The sequence below is a fragment of the Rhinichthys klamathensis genome, unplaced genomic scaffold, assembly GCF_029890125.1.
Source record: "Rhinichthys klamathensis goyatoka isolate OS25496 unplaced genomic scaffold, OSU_Roscu_1.1 h1tg000578l_1, whole genome shotgun sequence".
Taxonomy (NCBI): Eukaryota; Metazoa; Chordata; class Actinopteri; order Cypriniformes; family Leuciscidae; genus Rhinichthys; species Rhinichthys klamathensis.
In genome coordinates this window covers 367022-384939 of record NW_026607042.1, presented here as the reverse complement: position 1 = coordinate 384939, position 17918 = coordinate 367022, and the positions used below count along the sequence as shown (strand labels likewise).

Here is a 17918-nt window from a genome sequence, read left to right as displayed (position 1 = left end):
ATTCCTGCGGTAGCCACCTGAACCTCCGCGTCCAGATAGGACGGCCTGGAATCTCATCAGGGGTTGAACGCAGTGCCATCATGCTCCGTCCCTGAAATGTACTCAGGGGAAGTCAGGAAGGCTGTCGAGGGGAACTAGGTCTGGTTGGTATCAAATGGTAAATGGCCTGCATTTATATAGCGCTTTCACAGACCCAATGGCCACCAAAGAACTTTACATTTGCCTCACATTCACCCACTCACTCATACACTGACGGCGGTGTCAGCCATGCAAGGCACCATCCAGCTCGTCGGGAGCAGCTGGGGTTAGGTGTCTTGCTCATGGACACCTCGACACTTGGCCAGCGCCAGGGGATGGAGTCTCCACTCTCCCTGGCTATAGCTGTCGTGAGCATAGCTGTCAACATTTGGTTTTCAAAATCCGGGAGATTTATGCGGGGACCGTTCAGTGCTGGGGGATGGGGCTTCAACTTTTGGGACGGTGCTCGCTTTCGGGTTGAGCTTTCCGCGACTGCGCAACTGGGGTATAGGTTGCCAGGTTGAGATGACAAACGGGTTGAAATTGTATATGATGTGTGGATTGTGTGAATATAATGCATTTAATACAAGATCTGGCAACTGGTCAACATTAGACAAACATATTGGTCCGATTATTCATTAAGGAGTTTGGGCCATGCAAATTACGGGCGTTTCCGGGGAGAAATAACAACCGGGAGATAGGGCTAAAAAACGGGAGAGACCCGGGAAAAACGGGAGTGTTGACAGGTATGGTCGTGAGGCTAGTTGGCGGCACGAATGAGCAGACCGGAAGACATAGTGGGAGAAGCGACCTCAGAAGCTTCTGACTCCAAGGAGAAGGTGACGGGTGAGTTGTGACATGCGAGGGAAGCTTAGCGCAACGGTCGCGATGTTGTCTTTTCAGACCAGATTTACAACTATGTCTGACGTTCTCGACTGAAAGGGAACTACATTTACAGTGTATTTTCAGTTAGTACATAGACATGTCAATGTATTTTTAGTATGGATTCGGTGCATCCCTAGAAGAAACTAAGAGATACATTCATATGCAGATGCTGGACGGAGCCTTACACAGGTCCTGATGGGTTTATACATGCATCAAAACGCTTGCCACATCAGATTGCTGCTCTGAGATAATATTGATCATATCTTCAATCTTGATCCAAGATGGATTTTCCAACCCAAATCCAAAGTCAGTGTCCAAACCCAAACCTGGAAACTGTCCACCAGCCCCTAAGCCATATTTGACCAAACTATTACATCTGTCACATGTTTTATTCTGTACAAAATAAATATATCTTACAATTACTTTAGAAAATATTTACTTTGAGGAGTAATAGATCCCAGCAGCGAAACATATGGGAGGGATGATAATAGTGCCATACAGTTCAGATTAAAGGAATCAAATCAAAACCAAACAAGCCTCATATTATACGTCCACATAGTCCTCTTTGAGTCCTTAAAGTCCCCCTGTAGTCAATAATTTATTCCTTAAAACTCATCTTTGATCACCCATATTAAAAACATTTTTTTCCTTGAAAAAAAATACTTCATGCCTTGAAGTAGCTTGAATGTAACTCGACACCCTTGCCTCATTTAGTATACGCGGTTGTATGAATATGCAAATTAGCCCCGCCTCCACTCACTCCCTCAGCTCAGAGATCCACTGGTTGACGATCACACGTTGATCTGATTGGTTACAAGGTCGTTTGTGAAGACAGAAACACCAGCGATTTCAAACCGTGTTTTTGAGACTGTCTTTGGTTCACTGCAGTTTTAAGGAGGAAATACTCAGCAATGCTGTCGACTTATGAATCTACACATGGTGTGTCTTAAAGCATATTAAAAACACCACATAGACACATAAGCAACATTAAAAGCTGGATTCACACCACAGGGGGACTTTAAATAAAGTTATGCTTTCTCAGTACTCAAATTTCTCATTAATTTAAATGTTTTAGAAGTATTTTTCATTGTTAGTTCATGTTAATGTATATCATTAACTAATTTAAACAAATGGAATCTTATTGTAAATTGCGCTGTGTGAATTAATTAGCCGTTTCATTATGATCAAGTTTGTAATATGTCCCTTTCAATAATTTATGGCTGCTATTAAAGGAAAAACTCAATGTAGTAACGCGGAAGCTCAACGTCGGCCTCACTCCTGATGCAAGTTGTGTGAAGCTTGAAAGATATTACAAGTGGATGTTTGTGTAGAATATCGACCTTTGAAACGGTGCATGTCTAACAGGAAGTCTATTGGAATGACTCCTTATTGCTTCCATCATCCAAAACAAAGAAAGAGTTTTTTCCATCAGAAAACAACGTTTAGCTGATAGAGGTTTTTACCTCGCACAGAGAAGAAGTGCTTGCTGGGAGTGGTGAAGCCTCTTGTGCCCTGGCTGTTGACCGCGCTGACTCGAAACTGGTACCACCTGTGGGGCCGGATGTCCTTCAACACGGAGCGGGCCTCCATGGTCTGAAAGAGGGGTCAGAGAGACTTTAATTAAGACGAATCCGCTCCTGAAGAGCTCCATCACTGCGGTGCGCTGATAAGAGTGGCAGTAATGACAGCTCGATCCAGCGCAGGGAGATCTCTCTATAGAGCCTGTTGAAAAGCACAGCGCAAACGTCCCTATCCATTACATCACAGGTCCCAGCGGGAGCTCAGGACGTGCACAATGAGCAGCCTGTTTCTCTCAATGTGTCTTAATCTCCGAGAAGACCAGGCATCGTCAGAACTGCTTTAGCGCTTATGAAGAAGAAACTCATTTAAGTGTGATTTTACACACACACACACACACACACACCAAGTTATTTTCAATTTAATGTCAATGTACAGCATCTGACTTTCCCTCAGTTTAAAAATGAAAAATTTGACCTTTATGAAAAAGAAGAACACTTTAGCATACTTTAAATCAAAAGAGAAATCTTTTTTTCCCCAAATTTGCCTTTGTCTTTTGACATATAAGAGGTCCTTGAACCATTAGAACATCCTGCACATTTCAGAGCTTAAAATTTCCTCATTATAAACAAAACAGTTATTTAATTACACTACAAAAACAGTATATAGTTTATGTTTTTTTGTCAAATTTAATTAGCTGAACTTTAGATTGCTTTTTTAACTCCCTTAAGAAGGACTTATGCACATCTTTATTTGTCATTTTATAACTCATCTTGTCTGACAAGCAATTATGTAAAACTAAAACATACTTTAATGTCATTGAAACTTGTATATGTATTTACATATATTTGTAATTACACATTTGTAATCATAATAGGAGTGCACCGTCTCTGTACATCTAACGACTTTGCTAGATCTTGGTTATAGTAGTGTGAGAGAGGTACAGATGGATTGCATCTATGGCTTCAGTCAACCACTGTGTCGAACTCTACAACAGTATATTATAAACACTCACTAAAGGCTTTAAACATCACAGACCCATTGCTAATGAACCATATGATCATATAAAATAGTTCTACCTCAGTATACACAAAACAGTGAGTATGAATGTTATGGCCATTCACTTTATTACACATCTGTTAAACCTAACACAAAGGAGGTTTTCTCTAAGAAGAGATGTTATAGGAGGTTTGAAGAATTATGTGTAACAGTGGGTTTAAGATGTCCTCTACAAACCCCAAACCCACATGTCTTTACTCTGAATAAACTCGACGCTTAATCTTAATCACAGCCTTGTGTCTGTGAACATTTACCATGAGAACGGTCTGCCAGGCCGACGCTTCGTCCTCGCTGGGGTGAATGCCATGATTCCACCTCCTCTGAAGAACATGAAGGACCGGCTCTACGGAGACGTTAAACTTGGACATCCACGTCACCTTCAGATGGCCCTGCTGGTCCTCTGAAAAGGAAATGTCTCTCCTTGGCTTCAAAGGGACTCCTACGCAAAAATAAGAAAGTAAATGTGTTTGTTTTTTCTGAATCAAGTGAAGACTGTTTGGCCAATAAGGGTGACAGTAAATCAGCGAATCGGGTCAAAATTACAACGGTACAACATGCAACAGTCGACACAGCTGTGAACTGAATTTGGGTCAAAGAAAAATAAGGATGTCTACGATGAAGGAAATCATTTAAAAATCTAGTTTAAATGCATGTGCCAGACCTTTGTAATCTAGTAGTAATTTTCTATTCATGGTACTTTTATACATTTGAACTGTATTAAAATATTTTCAAACAAAAATGCTCAGATATAAGTGAATTAATTTTTAGCCTTTTCCAACCAAAAATGAAAATTCTGTCATCATTTACTCACCCGTTCCAAACCTGTATGACTTTCTTTCTTCTGAGGAACATAAAAGAAGATTATTTTGAACAATGATTTTCCCCAAACAATGGAAGTCAATGGGAACCGAAACTGTCACCAACATTCTAGGTGTTCCACGCGAGAAACAAAGTCATACATGTTTGGAGGGTGAGTAAATATGACAGAGGATAAATTATTGGATGGATTATCCCTTTAATGAGGGCCTAGTCTTTATTCTAGATCAAATTCATTGACAATTTGTTGCCAATTTTTTTTGAATCCACAATTTTGACCTGAAAGAGTCACGTAATGTTACTGTGAGTAGCCCATTCCCATCCCAGCCTGCAGTGTGTTGTACCTCTGTAGAGGTTGGCGGGGGACTGGCAGGTGTGTCCGCACCCGTTGGAGCAGCACTTCTTGAAGCCGGAGCACTCTCGGTCGACCGCACAGCCCTCCACACAGGCAGCAGCGAAGCCCGACGCTCGCTGGGCCGGAGGACAGTCGCCCTGCTTCTGGACCCGCAGCGAGCGCACAAACTCAGCGCTGGTCACACACTCGTGATGCTTCTGGACAGCGGTACAGAGACAAGGATCAAAGGCTAGATTTTACAAGCAAATATTACAGTATACATTACATTTGGATTAAATTGGATACTTGGAGAGATCATTTGGAAATATTAAATATCACCCTCTGAACTAAGAATTTTATTTCCCTTTTAAACAATTTTACAATATATAAACCTTCGGACAGGATTAGTTTAACATGGAGAGGTGGGGTAAAGTAATTGGTAACACTTTACAATAACAGGGCATGAATAATCATGTACTAATACCTGAATTAATAGTTACTTCAACATGAACTCATGATTAGTAAAGATATGAACTAATCATGAACCAATGAAGAGCGATCCTTAACTACGACAGGAGTCATCATGATTCATGCATGAAGAACAGCAGCCTTAAACATGTTAGTACATGTTTGATAGTTAATGCATTAATTAACGTTTAGGGGTAAACTAAATCAATCAGGCACTGTAAGAATAAATAAGAAGTAAATCTAAATTTGAATTAAACATATGATTTAATACTGCCATAATTTAAACTGTAATATCATAATCTGCCATCTGCAGCTTTGTGACAAATAATTAGAATGGCACATGATTATTTAGCCATTATTTACACAGATCCATCTAAATAAAGCTGGAAAATAGACTAATAACTACCACTAATAAATATAATTTGATCTAAACTGTTTTCGGATTTGTATAGTTCATTTAGGCTTATGTTTAGTAATAGCTACTTTTCTTCCTGGAACTACAGTATACAGGTTTTGTTTCTGGTGGGACACTCATTAGTGGTCACTATGGTCATGCTGGCATTTTAATCTCATAAATGTTGACTGCTTTGGTAAACAGAAGTTTGCATGTATGTTGTATTTGGGAGTTTTCAGGAGGTTATGTACAATAATTAACTATATTTCTTGTTGTTTATATGTATATGCTTTGATTAGCATTAGCTTATGCCCTATTTTACATGTAAACGTGTCTTATGTGTGTCTTTACAGGTATGATTGGGCTTTCCTTTAAGTCCATATTTGTTTAATTGTATAAATAAAAATAAAAGGACAACACAAAAAATCTTTATCTTTTTTTGTGTAAAGGAATAAGGATGGCACTCTTATTGTATATGTTTATTCATATTTTAGTTAATAATTTGTAAGTGCATCATTGTGTCATGACTTTACTTGAGGGGGCACATCATAATTAATTCATTATTAACGAACCATACACTAACATCAACTAATGGCTTGTTAATGCATCATTGTGTCATGACTTTACTTGAGGGGGCACATCATAATTAATTCACTGTTAACTACTTACCAATTTCAGCTCATGATTTATCATAAACATACAATCAAATACCCATGTACTACAACTAGTATTCAGCCCAGTTAAGTGATGTTGTGTGGTCAGAGATCGGAGGTACAGTATCGTCACGGCCTGTGTCCGGATGGAGACTGAACTACTGATCCCAGCAAACGTTCCCCTGACCTTAGATCATGTTTCCTGTTTGGCTATTTTTGGGGGGACCGATTCCTCAGGAACTGTTGTAAGTCACAGTAGGTTTAGTTTGATGGGAAAGAGAATATCACAAAATAGATTAGGACCTTTTTAAGATAAATTATTAGTGTAGTTAGTGTTTTCTATGTTTGATAAGGAGGATCAGTGAAATTAATGACAAACTAATCCTGTGCTTTTCAGAAATGTTTATGACGAAGCTGCTGCTGTCAATAGTTTAAATTATGACTAATAAATTGTTTAAATGCGTATTTAAATCATATTTATTCTTACAGAGCCTGATTGATTTAGTTTACCCCTAAACATTAATTAATGCATTAACTATCAAACATGTACTAACATGTTTAAGGCTGCTGTTCTTCATGCATGAATCATGATGACTCCTGTCGTAGTTAATAATCGCTCTTCATTGGTTCATGATTAGTTCATATCTTCACTAATGTTGAAGTAACTATTAATTCAGGTATTAGTACATGATTATTCATGCCCTGTTATTGTAAAGTGTTACCAAGTAATTATTACCAGAGCTTCTCAGGGATTTTAGTGCCGTCCGAATGTGCCATCTCAGTAATCATCACGGACAATGTCAGTAAAGATTACAGCGACTTTTACCTTCTGGAAAAAGGTATGGAAAAATTCCCTCTGGTAATGCTAATCCAGTGTGAATAGAGCCGCTGCAAATATGTATGTAAATATTCCCTCATTTCCTGTTTAAAAGTAGCTTTCCAAGGTTTTTCAAGTATGGAGGCGCTTGAAGAAGCATTCAGTTGCGTTCTAGGCGGTGGGACGTCAGTGGCAAAACTCAAGTGTTTTCCACATACCATTCAGATCAGAAAGAAGGTCGAAAGCACTTGTTAGAGGCACAAAACTTGTTTTAGCGTTAGGTTAGTGCCTATTACCAACATAATCCAATCTGAATTTATTAATACATCGTTCGACCGGATCTAACTGGTTTATAAATATAGGTTATATGTGTTTGAGAACGTGATATCAGGAAGCAACATAAAACGCACACACTAAAAAATCTTGGGTTATTTTTTCTACCCAATTCCTGGGTTGAGCCAAAAGGGTAAATTTTTCGGTTTATTTTTTCAGTGTTTGAGTAGTTTTTGTGTTACCCAGCTCCTGGGCTTCGTTTTTACTTCTATTTGTTTAACAAGCTTAAATGTATGCAATATGTATTCAAAACTATATAAAATATGCTATACAGTAAAATATGATTAAAAATAAAGGAATTATCATGCAAACCAGTGGTTGTGTGGAGTATTTTTTTAAATGAATCCGTAAACATTAATTCATGTATGAAGTTTAAAAAAGCTAGAATTATAGTAAAAAATGTATCAACTCAGTATAATGGGTTAAATCAACCCATTATGCTGGTTAAATAACCCAATTTGCTGGGTAAAATTAACCAAACATGTGTTCTGTCCTATATTTACCCAGCCCTTGGGTTGAAAACACTTGGGTTGTATTTTAGAGTGTGACGACAGGAGGGTGACGGCGGTGTGTAAATCGAGTTACCCCTCCCACTTCTGCTAGTTTAACTGAGATTTCTTATCCCGTCCTGTGGTAAAATCACATTACTCCATCTCCCCCTGTAAAAAGAATCCTGTCCGAATAGGGCTAACATCCTTATGTCAGTCAATCCCTGAATCTCTTTTGATTTTCAATAGCTAATATTGCTTCCTCCCACTCAGGTTACCATTTTATGCTGAAAAAAGACAAAAATGCAAACCGCTGCTTGTTTTTGCATTAAATTCGGGAGAGGTACTGTATAGGGGTTTGTTCAATTCACTAACCTTAATAGCAATAGTAACAGTGATGCTTGATTTAACACACACCACTAATGAGAGGCAGCTGGAAAATCAGGGAGTGACAAAAAGTGAAGGAAAGACAGACACCGAGTGGGACGCAGCGGTTAGACAAAGCCACCCACCCAAACATGCCCGATGAGGTCTCTGTCCCATCGTGTGTTTGTACTGACTCAGAGTACTGTACTGTAGTCAAACACACACACACACACACACACACACCACCTCTCTGCTCTGAGTCTGAACACACATGTGGCACTCTAGAAACTTCATCTGCACAACATCTCCAAGATTACTCAACTCAACACTTCTGTCAGTCTCAACCAGGCGCATGTTTCTTCCATTGGGTGAATCACAGAATTGGGAAAACAACAAAGGGCTTCACTGCGTGTTTCTAAGTGGCTGTGAAGCATTCTGGGTACTTATTATAACCCGACGGGTCTTACGCACAGCTGAACCACACAGCACGTCTATCTGATGGACCTCAAGCGTTGAAACACTTCACGCTGACGGTTTAAATTAAAGCTTTGCTGAGATAATGATCGCTGAATTTCAACAAGATGTTCACAGTTGTTGCGCTCGCTGTGAAGAACAAAGGTCTGGACGTAAATACGGCTCTTATCTGCTCCGCTTCAATAACGTGATGATCTCCGCTGAGGGGAACGTAATCTCTGCGTTCAACTCTGGGGACACGGGATAAAAGGGCCATAAAATCACAGCGGAATTCGGAGAGTCATTCAGTTTCCGCTTCAATTTGGACTCGCCTTACGCACAGAAACCACACGCGTGCTTTGATTGCGGAGCGTGACTCCATGGCCGTGTGCGGATTCATCTCATACAGGCGTACGCTCGTCTCAGAGGTATTGTGTTGATTTGCCTGGTTTTTAATCAGAGAAACATCCTACGCCTTTCCGTCACGGCTGTAACAACCTACAGTCAGCACAAATATAAGGCAGGATTTTAAAACAGACTTTCTGTGGAGAGACTTACCTCGCAGGTCTTGGGAGACAGGGCTCGTCTTGTTTCCCATAATTCCTTGCATGGTTGTAGGCACTGCAGACAAACAAATAAACAGACCTGAGTATGGCCTATAGGTTTTAAATCCATGGAGAGACAGATCACGCAAACATTTGCATGTGAGCACAAGGATTGCAGTGTCACAGTACAGCGGCCGCTCAAACTGTGTTGCATTGTGTAGAGCGCAAACTAATGTGACAAGCTGCTTGAAATATTGACAGATCGATGAATATTTCATGGGTTGCCGTCTTGGGTCTTAAACTTGACCCTGTCTAAATGTTGCTAGATTCAAATACATACACTGTTCCTACCCTAGCCCTACATTTTAAGCAGGAATTGAAACTGAATTGAATTATTTTCACTCACTCTTTCCCTATAAAGGCAACTATACTGCATTAAAGGGTGTGTAAAAATGTAAATTATCCCATAATTTACTCATCTTCAAGCCATCCTAGGTGTACATGACTTTCTTCTTTCAGCCAAACACATTCTGAGTTATATAAAAAAAATATCCTAGCTCAGGATATTGGTACCAAAAAAGTGCATCTATCCATGCTACAAGTGCCCCACACGGCGCCGGGGGGTTAATAAAGGCCTTCTGAAGCGAAGCAATGTGTTTTTTTGTAAGAAAAATATCCGTATTTATAACTTTATAAACTATAATCACTGGCTTCCGGTAACAGCCGTTTGTGAGTCGAGTTCCAGCGGAAGAGTGACCTTTGACCCGACGCATGATGTAGTAGGATTTAGGAGTAGCGTAAGCTTAAGTGAGAGTTCACACCTCTCACGGTTCAAACAACAAACTCAAGCTTCTCCCACATTTCTCTTTAAAAATTGTCGTTTTAGACTTCTAATTCGTGACTGATGTTTTGTTTTGCTCTATCCTCTGCGCTTCCGCGTTCGTCATTACGTCATGCGTCGGGTCAGAGGTCATGCGTCGGGTCAGAGGTCATGCGTCATGCGTCGGGTCAGAGGTCACTCTTCCGCCCGAACTAGACTAGCGGATGGAAGCTAGTGATTATAGTTTAAGTTATAAATATGGATATTTTTCTTACACAAACGCATCACTTCTCTTCAGAAGACCTTTATTAACTGCCTGGAGACGTATGGTTTACTTTTATGATGGATGACATTTTTGGACAAAATCTAAGGTACCATTCACTTACATTTTACAGTTCTCACAGTCTTGGTTAGGTTCCACACAACGTCCTAACCCTCAGTCTTATCCGGGTCACGGCACCAGCGGCGGTTAGATGAAAATGTAAATATGTGCCTCTCTCAATAACAAAATAAACACAACAAAACTGACAGCGGTGAGAAAACAGCAGTTCAGAAAGCACGCGTCTGACCTCGACGGACTGAACAGAAGAAATGACCCGGAGAAGTTTACACCTCAAAGAAGGCGGAGCCTCAGAGTCCCGCCCACCTATTACATCATCTCCACTGACCAATGAGAGTTCAAAAGTGTTTACCAGCCGGAGCAAACTTTTCCAGAAAGCTCGCAATGGCAAGCTGTTTCAAAGTCCCGAAATGAACTCCCGAAATGAATGATTTTGTTGATCATGACGTCACATCAGTTCATTTTTCAATTTCGCTTGGAGTACTTCGGGGCCTTTACTGAGCAGTTCCAGTTTTCATATGAAAAAATGTTTGTGTAAACCAAATCTGTGCAGATTTAGCGCAAATACTCAACTCGCGAGTCATCATGATATATTAAATACAGCGTATTGCGCTTGATCTGCTCATATCTGGCTTACTTGAACACACACGTCTCTACGCAACAAAACACGGCGCACGTGATCATTTGCAATAAAGCAATAGCGAAGATTAAAAAGCATTTGGTTAACAGAAAAGACTTTGCTATTTTCCAACATCCTACATTTTTTTGATGTTCTTTGTGCTGTATTGATCTGTCCACCTAAAACACATGTTTGGTGAAAAGGATGAGGATGAAAGAGGAAGAGGAGATGCTGATGACAGGATTTTGTTCGAATAATAAATGAATGTATGAAATCCAAATTTTATAATATATATATATATATATACACTCACCGGCCACTTTATTAGGTACCCCATGCTAGTAACGGGTTGGACCCCCTTTTGCCTTCAGAACTGCCTCAATTCTTCGTGGCATAGATTCAACAAGGTGCTGGAAGCATTCCTCAGGGAGTTTGGTCCATATTGACATGATGGCATCACACAGTTGCCGCAGATTTGTCGGCTGCACATCCATGATGCGAATCTCCCGTTCCACCACATCCCAAAGATGCTCTATTGGGTTGAGATCTGGTGACTGTGGAGGCCATTTTAGTACAGTGAACTCATTGTCATGTTCAAGAAACCAATTTGAAATGATTAGAGCTTTGTGACATGGTGGAAGTAGCCATCAGAGGATGGGTACATGGTGGCCATAAAGGGATGGACATGGTCAGAAACAATGCTCAGGTAGGCCGTGGCATTTAAACGATGCCCAATTGGCACTAAGGGGCCTAAAGTGTGCCAGGAAAACATCCCCCACACCATTACACCACCACCACCAGCCTGCACAGTGGTAACAAGGCATGATGGTTCCATGTTCTCATTCGGTTTACGCCAAATTCTGACTCTAACATCTGAATGTCTCAACAGAAATCGAGACTCATCAGACCAGGCAACATTTTTCCAGTCTTCAACTGTTCAATTTTGGTGAGCTCTTGCAAATTGTAGCCTCTTTTTCCTATTTGTAGTGGAGATGAGTGGTACCCGGTGTTGTAGCCCATCCGCCTCAAGGTTGTGCGTGTTGTGGCTTCACAAATGCTTTGCTGCATACCTCGGTTGTAACGAGTGGTTATTTCAGTCACTGTTGCCCTTCTATCAGCTCGAACCAGTCTGGCCATTCTCCTCTGACCTCTGGCATCAACAAGGCATTTCCGCCCACAGAACTGCCGCTCACTGGATGTTTTTTCTTTTTCGGACCATTCTCTGTAAACCCTAGAGATGGTTGTGCGTGAAAATCCCAGTAGATTAGCAGTTTCTGAAATACTCAGACCAGCCCTTCTGGCACCAACAATCATGCCACGTTCAAAGTCACTCAAATCACCTTTCTTCCCCATACTGATGCTCGGTTTGAACTGCAGGAGATTGTCTTGACCATGTCTACATGCCTAAATGCACTGAGTTGCCGCCATGTGATTGGCTGCTTAGAAATTAAGTGTTAACGAGCAGTTGGACAGGTGTACCTAATAAAGTGGCCGGTGAGTGTATATAGTAGAAGTTCTGAATGGCTGGTAACTTTTAAAATGTTGTAGCCAAATTGGTCCATGAGTGAAAAAGTTAATTTCAAACCCTGGATGTAATAGTAATTACCTTGGCTTTGTTCTGATGTTTTAGTGATTACAATGGAAAATGACGGAGATATATTGGATATTGACTGCACCATCTGCACAAACAGATTCAATTTTATTAATTAGGTATACAATGTGGTCAAAGATCGGATTTGTGTGAGGAACAAAGCCTTAGATATACAAGGATTCAAACATCCAGTACAAAGGATGAGCACATTTGTTCCGTTTCAGAATCAAGTGTGTTTTCCCTCTCTAATGTAAGCTCTCCGTTCCCTGAGATGCTCCTGTCGAACCCCTGCTGGCCCGGCCTGCAGTCGCTCATGTGCTGGAACATTCACACACATCTGCTGTGTGTTACGTGATGGATTATTCTGACATCTGCCCCCATCTATCCCCCACCTGAACAGACAGCTTTCATTTGGCTGAACTCAAAGTCAAGACCACGTTCAAGAAAGAACAAAACAATCTGAAAATAGGAGAGAAGAGAGACATGGAGTGAGGCTGGTTTCACCTTACAGCAAAGATAATCTTATTATCAAGATAATCAAAGTCTAAATCAGTCATTCATACAGACTTCGATTAAAATGGAAACAAGGATTCTGTTCAAAAAATTGTCATCTCTTAAGATAAATAGGATTTGTTTTCCTTCTGGTGATTCTAATTGTCCAGCCAATGCCCATTTCACTACAGACTGACCGTCTGCAGGAAGGAAAACAAGCAAACTCATCCAATACTAATACTCTCAAAAAGATACCAAAATAAATTCTTCAACAAAAAACATCGGCCTGAATAACATTCTACAGTTCAAATTATAATCAGGTACTTTACATGTGCTTTAGTTTGTTAGTCCACACTTCATAATAAGTGTACTTCTTCAAAGCATGACAAAAGAATTAAAACACAATTTAAATGTATCTTAAAGTAAAACCCTTTCACTTGACATTATTACAAAGTGCACTTTTAAAGGGGTCATATAATGCAATTTTTGTACAAGTTAATATGAATGTTTAGGGTCTAAATGAAAACTTTGTAATATACTTTTATTAAAAATTCTCATTAGTATTTTAAGAAAACGCTAATTTTACCTGGTCAAAAACAGCTCTGTTTTCAGCACGCCGTTTCGGCATTTGCCTTTAAATGATAATGAGCTTCGCTGACTCCGCCCCTCTGTTCTGCTAGCATTTTAATACAACGCACGTGGAGTGTTGCCTTGACAACAGTTGAGGGTATATTTTGGAGAGAGAATGGCAGTCTCTGAGGACACATCTGTGCAACCGTATCAGTCTGAACCGGAGTCGGACCCGGAAAACAAGATGACGGCCGCAAAGAAGTTCGACAGTTAAGGCTCGAACAGGACGTTTCTGGATGGTTAGTAAACGTAATGTCACTTTGATCTATCTTTGTATGTACTGGCAGGGTAGAGTAGTGAGATACGAACGCTGTGTGTTTACTGATGTATAGGTTAGTTCGTTGACAGATTGATGTTACAGTTAATGGTCATGAAATATTTTTTTTTTTTGCGATTTGTAAAGATTAATATACAGGTTAATAAAACTTTACACTCACTTCTTCTGGAGGTGCAGCAGGAACATGAATAGTTGGTACAGATTAGGGCTGTCACTTTTTATTCGATATTCGAATATGCATTCGAACATGACGTGAAATATCCGTAATCGAACTATAAATAAACTAACAGGTTTTTAAAGTGCCATGTTTAGCGCATTTTTACAGTCTATGATTAGACCGTTTGTTTTTATTTTATTGTTTGCCATCTCATCCAATAAACTTATTGTAGCGTAAGCTCATGACCAAATTAAGCGAATAATAGCCAATAGCCACCCTGTTTTGAAAATGGAAGATATAACGCACAGAACGGCCAGCCTGAGCGGACAATTTCTTCCCCCACAACTCATCTAAAAAGTAGTGTCTGGAAATGGACGATTGATGAATCCGAACACGGTGTTTACATGAACGATACATAAAGTAATGTGCGCGTTATATGTCACAAGATTCAAATCGGAATTGATTTTTTTGACATGCGCACACTGCACGAATAGTTCGCGCATAACTATTCTCCTCTATTGGTTCTTTATTTTGTTTTAAACAGCAGACTTAATATTTATCCGTCTCTGGTCATGATTTGCCGTGCTGCTTATTGATCACGCAGTAAAACCACTGCCAACACACATTTCAGTACAATCAACTTGTAAAAGTGCATGTACCATTATATGACCCCTTTAAGAAACAGTCATGAAAGAGTGGCCATTTATATTGTCTGCAAATACAGTATTTTAAATTATACTTTTAATATTTGAAATACACTACAAATGCATATTCAATACAATTAAGTACACTTGTTTTTCAAAATGAGATTTGAATAAATATTAGATGTGACTGTCAGTTTGTTGAACAATGGCAAAAAATCTTCTCCTCAAGCCCCTCCATACTGTATATGGACAACAAGCCATATTTGTTTACCTTTATCAAGATTATATGGGAATTCATGAATTGTCAGTTATGACGTCCCGACGGAGTGTTTTCAAATTTCTGTCAATTCAGTTGAGATCAGTATAGCTCCTGTGTGTCCAACCTCCATCTAATGACTGCTGACGCCCTCAACACAACATAAACACACACACACACACACACACACACACACACACACACACACACACTCACACTCACACTCACACTCACACTCACACTCACTCTCTCTCTCTCTCTCTCTCTCACACACACACACACACACACTCTCTGCCTGTGAGTCATCAATATGACAGCACACTCCTGAGAGGAAGGGGCTGATGGGAGAGAGCCAGAGGTCTGGACTGCATTACGGGCCGGCGTCTCCCTGCGTTTGGTGAACTACACACACACTGCAGCAGGGGGTCAGCGCAGGGGGATCAGTAGCTGGGACACAGGTTATCACTGACTAATTTCCCTCTGGCATTACACACATGCGATTGTGGGATATGATGATGGATGAATGAGTCAAGCATCTGCTGCTTCTGTTTACAAAAGATCTCAGCGAGACAGTGAAGTCAAGTCACCTTTATTTATATAGCGCTTTTTACAATACAGATTGTATCAAAGCAGCTTCACAGGGATAACATGAAAATAATACAACAAATTTTGTTTCTAGAAGAAAATTGCATCAACGTCCACCTGAAGTAAGGCAGATCAATAATATTGTTGAATATTAAATGTCCCCAACTAAGCAAGCCAAAAGCCAAGGCCACAGTGGCAAGAAACCAAAACTCCATCAGGTGACAGAATGGAGAAATAAACCTCGGCCGGGCCCAGACTCAGTCGCTCAGTTCTCCGCTGGCCAACGAACGAACAGTGTATGATTATGATTCAGGAGCATTACAGGTCAGAGGTCAGATTGGATCAGAACATTCAGAATATTAATCCAGTTCATCTGGTTGGAAGTCGTAGTCATCACGCCGGTGTGGAGACGAGTTTGTGAAATCCTCTGAATGCAGGTTCACCTCACATTTAGGCATTTACAAGGTCAACTATTGAGTTTATCTTATGAGGGGTGCTTTAAAGGGGATGAATGAAGTGATGCTTGCTGGATTTTAGTGTACTGAGCTTTTCCTAACAGTGGCTGTTACAGTGATAACGCTCACATACATGGCAGAAAACCGCCTATTGTTAGAAAGCTGTATAAGACAATGAAGTTATGCAGTTAAATACATACACCACATGATGTGTTAAACCACTTTCTCTTCCCTAAAAAAGAAAACAGAGTTCAAGTTTACATGATGTTTTGTACGATTTTGTTATGTGCATGTAAGACACTGCAAATGTAAAGGTTAAAAAAAAAGCAACAAAAAAAAAAGCTAGTTAATACACAGTTTCCTTAATCTTGTCACAGAAACAGAAGGGAACAGACATGTAAGTGGATTAATAGATGTTTATTTAAGCAGAGAGTGGATGATAGAGGCAAGGAAACGATGGAGTTAACTGCAGATGGATGATCAGATGGTGACTTAGCTGAAGGGTAATGAATGTTCTTGTAATGGCAGAAGGAGACCGGGAACTAGATAAGGTGGATGATGACCGAAGACAGAAGACGGAAGACAGATGAGGGGACAAGGCGATGCTCAGGTGAGTAACTCCAGGTGAGTAACACAGGAGGGAGTCGGTGCGTCTTGTGGAAAGGACGAGACCAAAAAAATGAAGTGAAGGTGATGATGGTAGATATAGGGTGTGTTGATGAGGAAGTGCAGGTGCAGTAAATTAGTGTACAGGTGATGATCTGTAGCAGGTGTGGTGATGGGGGCCAGGAGGGATGCTGGGAAATGTAGTGCTGACGGGTTACTGACCTGGTTACTGTGACAGTACTTCCCCCTCCCGGAAAGAGCGTCCTCACAAAAAAATGGTCAAGTGGGGCAGAGCCGGCAACTTGGGGGACCAGTGGAGTCTCTGGACCCGGGAAAGGGACTAGATTCGTCTCTGGTCTCTGGACGAGGACGCGAGGACAGGAGTCACCTCTGGACTCTAGACGAGGATGGGAACAGGGGACTCAGGCGCGGCGGAGGCCATCTTGACCGAGGGCTCAGGCGTAGTGGCCATCTTGGGATGAGACTCTGGAAGGGCGGCCATCTTGGGACAAGACTCTGGAAGGGCGGCCATGATGGGACGAGACTCTGGAAGGACGGCCATCTTGAGACAAGACTCTGGAAGGACGGCTATCTTGGGACAAGACTCTGGAAGGGCGGCCATGATGGGACGAGACTCTGGAAGGACGGCCATCTTGGGACAAGACTCTGGAAGGGCGGCCATGATGGGACGAGACTCTGGAAGGACGTCCATCTTGAGACAAGACTCTGGAAGGACGGCTATCTTGAGACAAGACTCTGGAAGGACGGCTATCTTGGGACAAGACTCTGGAAGGGCGGCCATGATGGGCTGAGACTCTGGAAGGACGGCTATCTTGGGACAAGACTCTGGAAGGGCGGCCATGATGGGACGAGACTCTGGAAGGACGGCCATCTTGAGACAAGACTCTGGAAGGACGGCTATCTTGAGACAAGACTCTGGAAGGATGGCTATCTTGAGACAAGACTCTGGAAGGACGGCTATCTTGGGACAAGACTCTGGAAGGGCGGCCATGATGGGACGAGACTCTGGAAGGACGGCTATCTTGGGACAAGACTCTGGAAGGGCGGCCATGATGGGACGAGACTCTGGAAGGACGGCCATCTTGAGACAAGACTCTGGAAGGACGGCTATCTTGAGACAAGACTCTGGAAGGACGGCTATCTTGGGACAAGACTCTGGAAGGGCGGCCATGATGGGACGAGACTCTGGAAGGACGGCTATCTTGGGACAAGACTCTGGAAGGGCGGCCATGATGGGACGAGACTCTGGAAGGATGGCTATCTTGGGACGAGACTCTG

General features: G+C 41.3%; 1 protein-coding gene across 1 annotated transcript in view; it reads right to left on the bottom strand.

Moving 5' to 3' along the window:
• The window catches only part of anos1b (anosmin 1b), a 79038-nt gene that overhangs the window by 23683 nt on the left and 37437 nt on the right, over positions 1 to 17918 (bottom strand). Inside the window, exons 3-6 of the mRNA XM_056239989.1 lie at positions 9161 to 9223; positions 4641 to 4848; positions 3735 to 3919; positions 2367 to 2496 (exon numbers count right to left, since the gene is read on the bottom strand). Coding sequence (XP_056095964.1) covers positions 2367 to 2496; positions 3735 to 3919; positions 4641 to 4848; positions 9161 to 9223 — 586 coding nt within the window. The remainder of the gene's footprint in view (positions 1 to 2366; positions 2497 to 3734; positions 3920 to 4640; positions 4849 to 9160; positions 9224 to 17918) is intronic.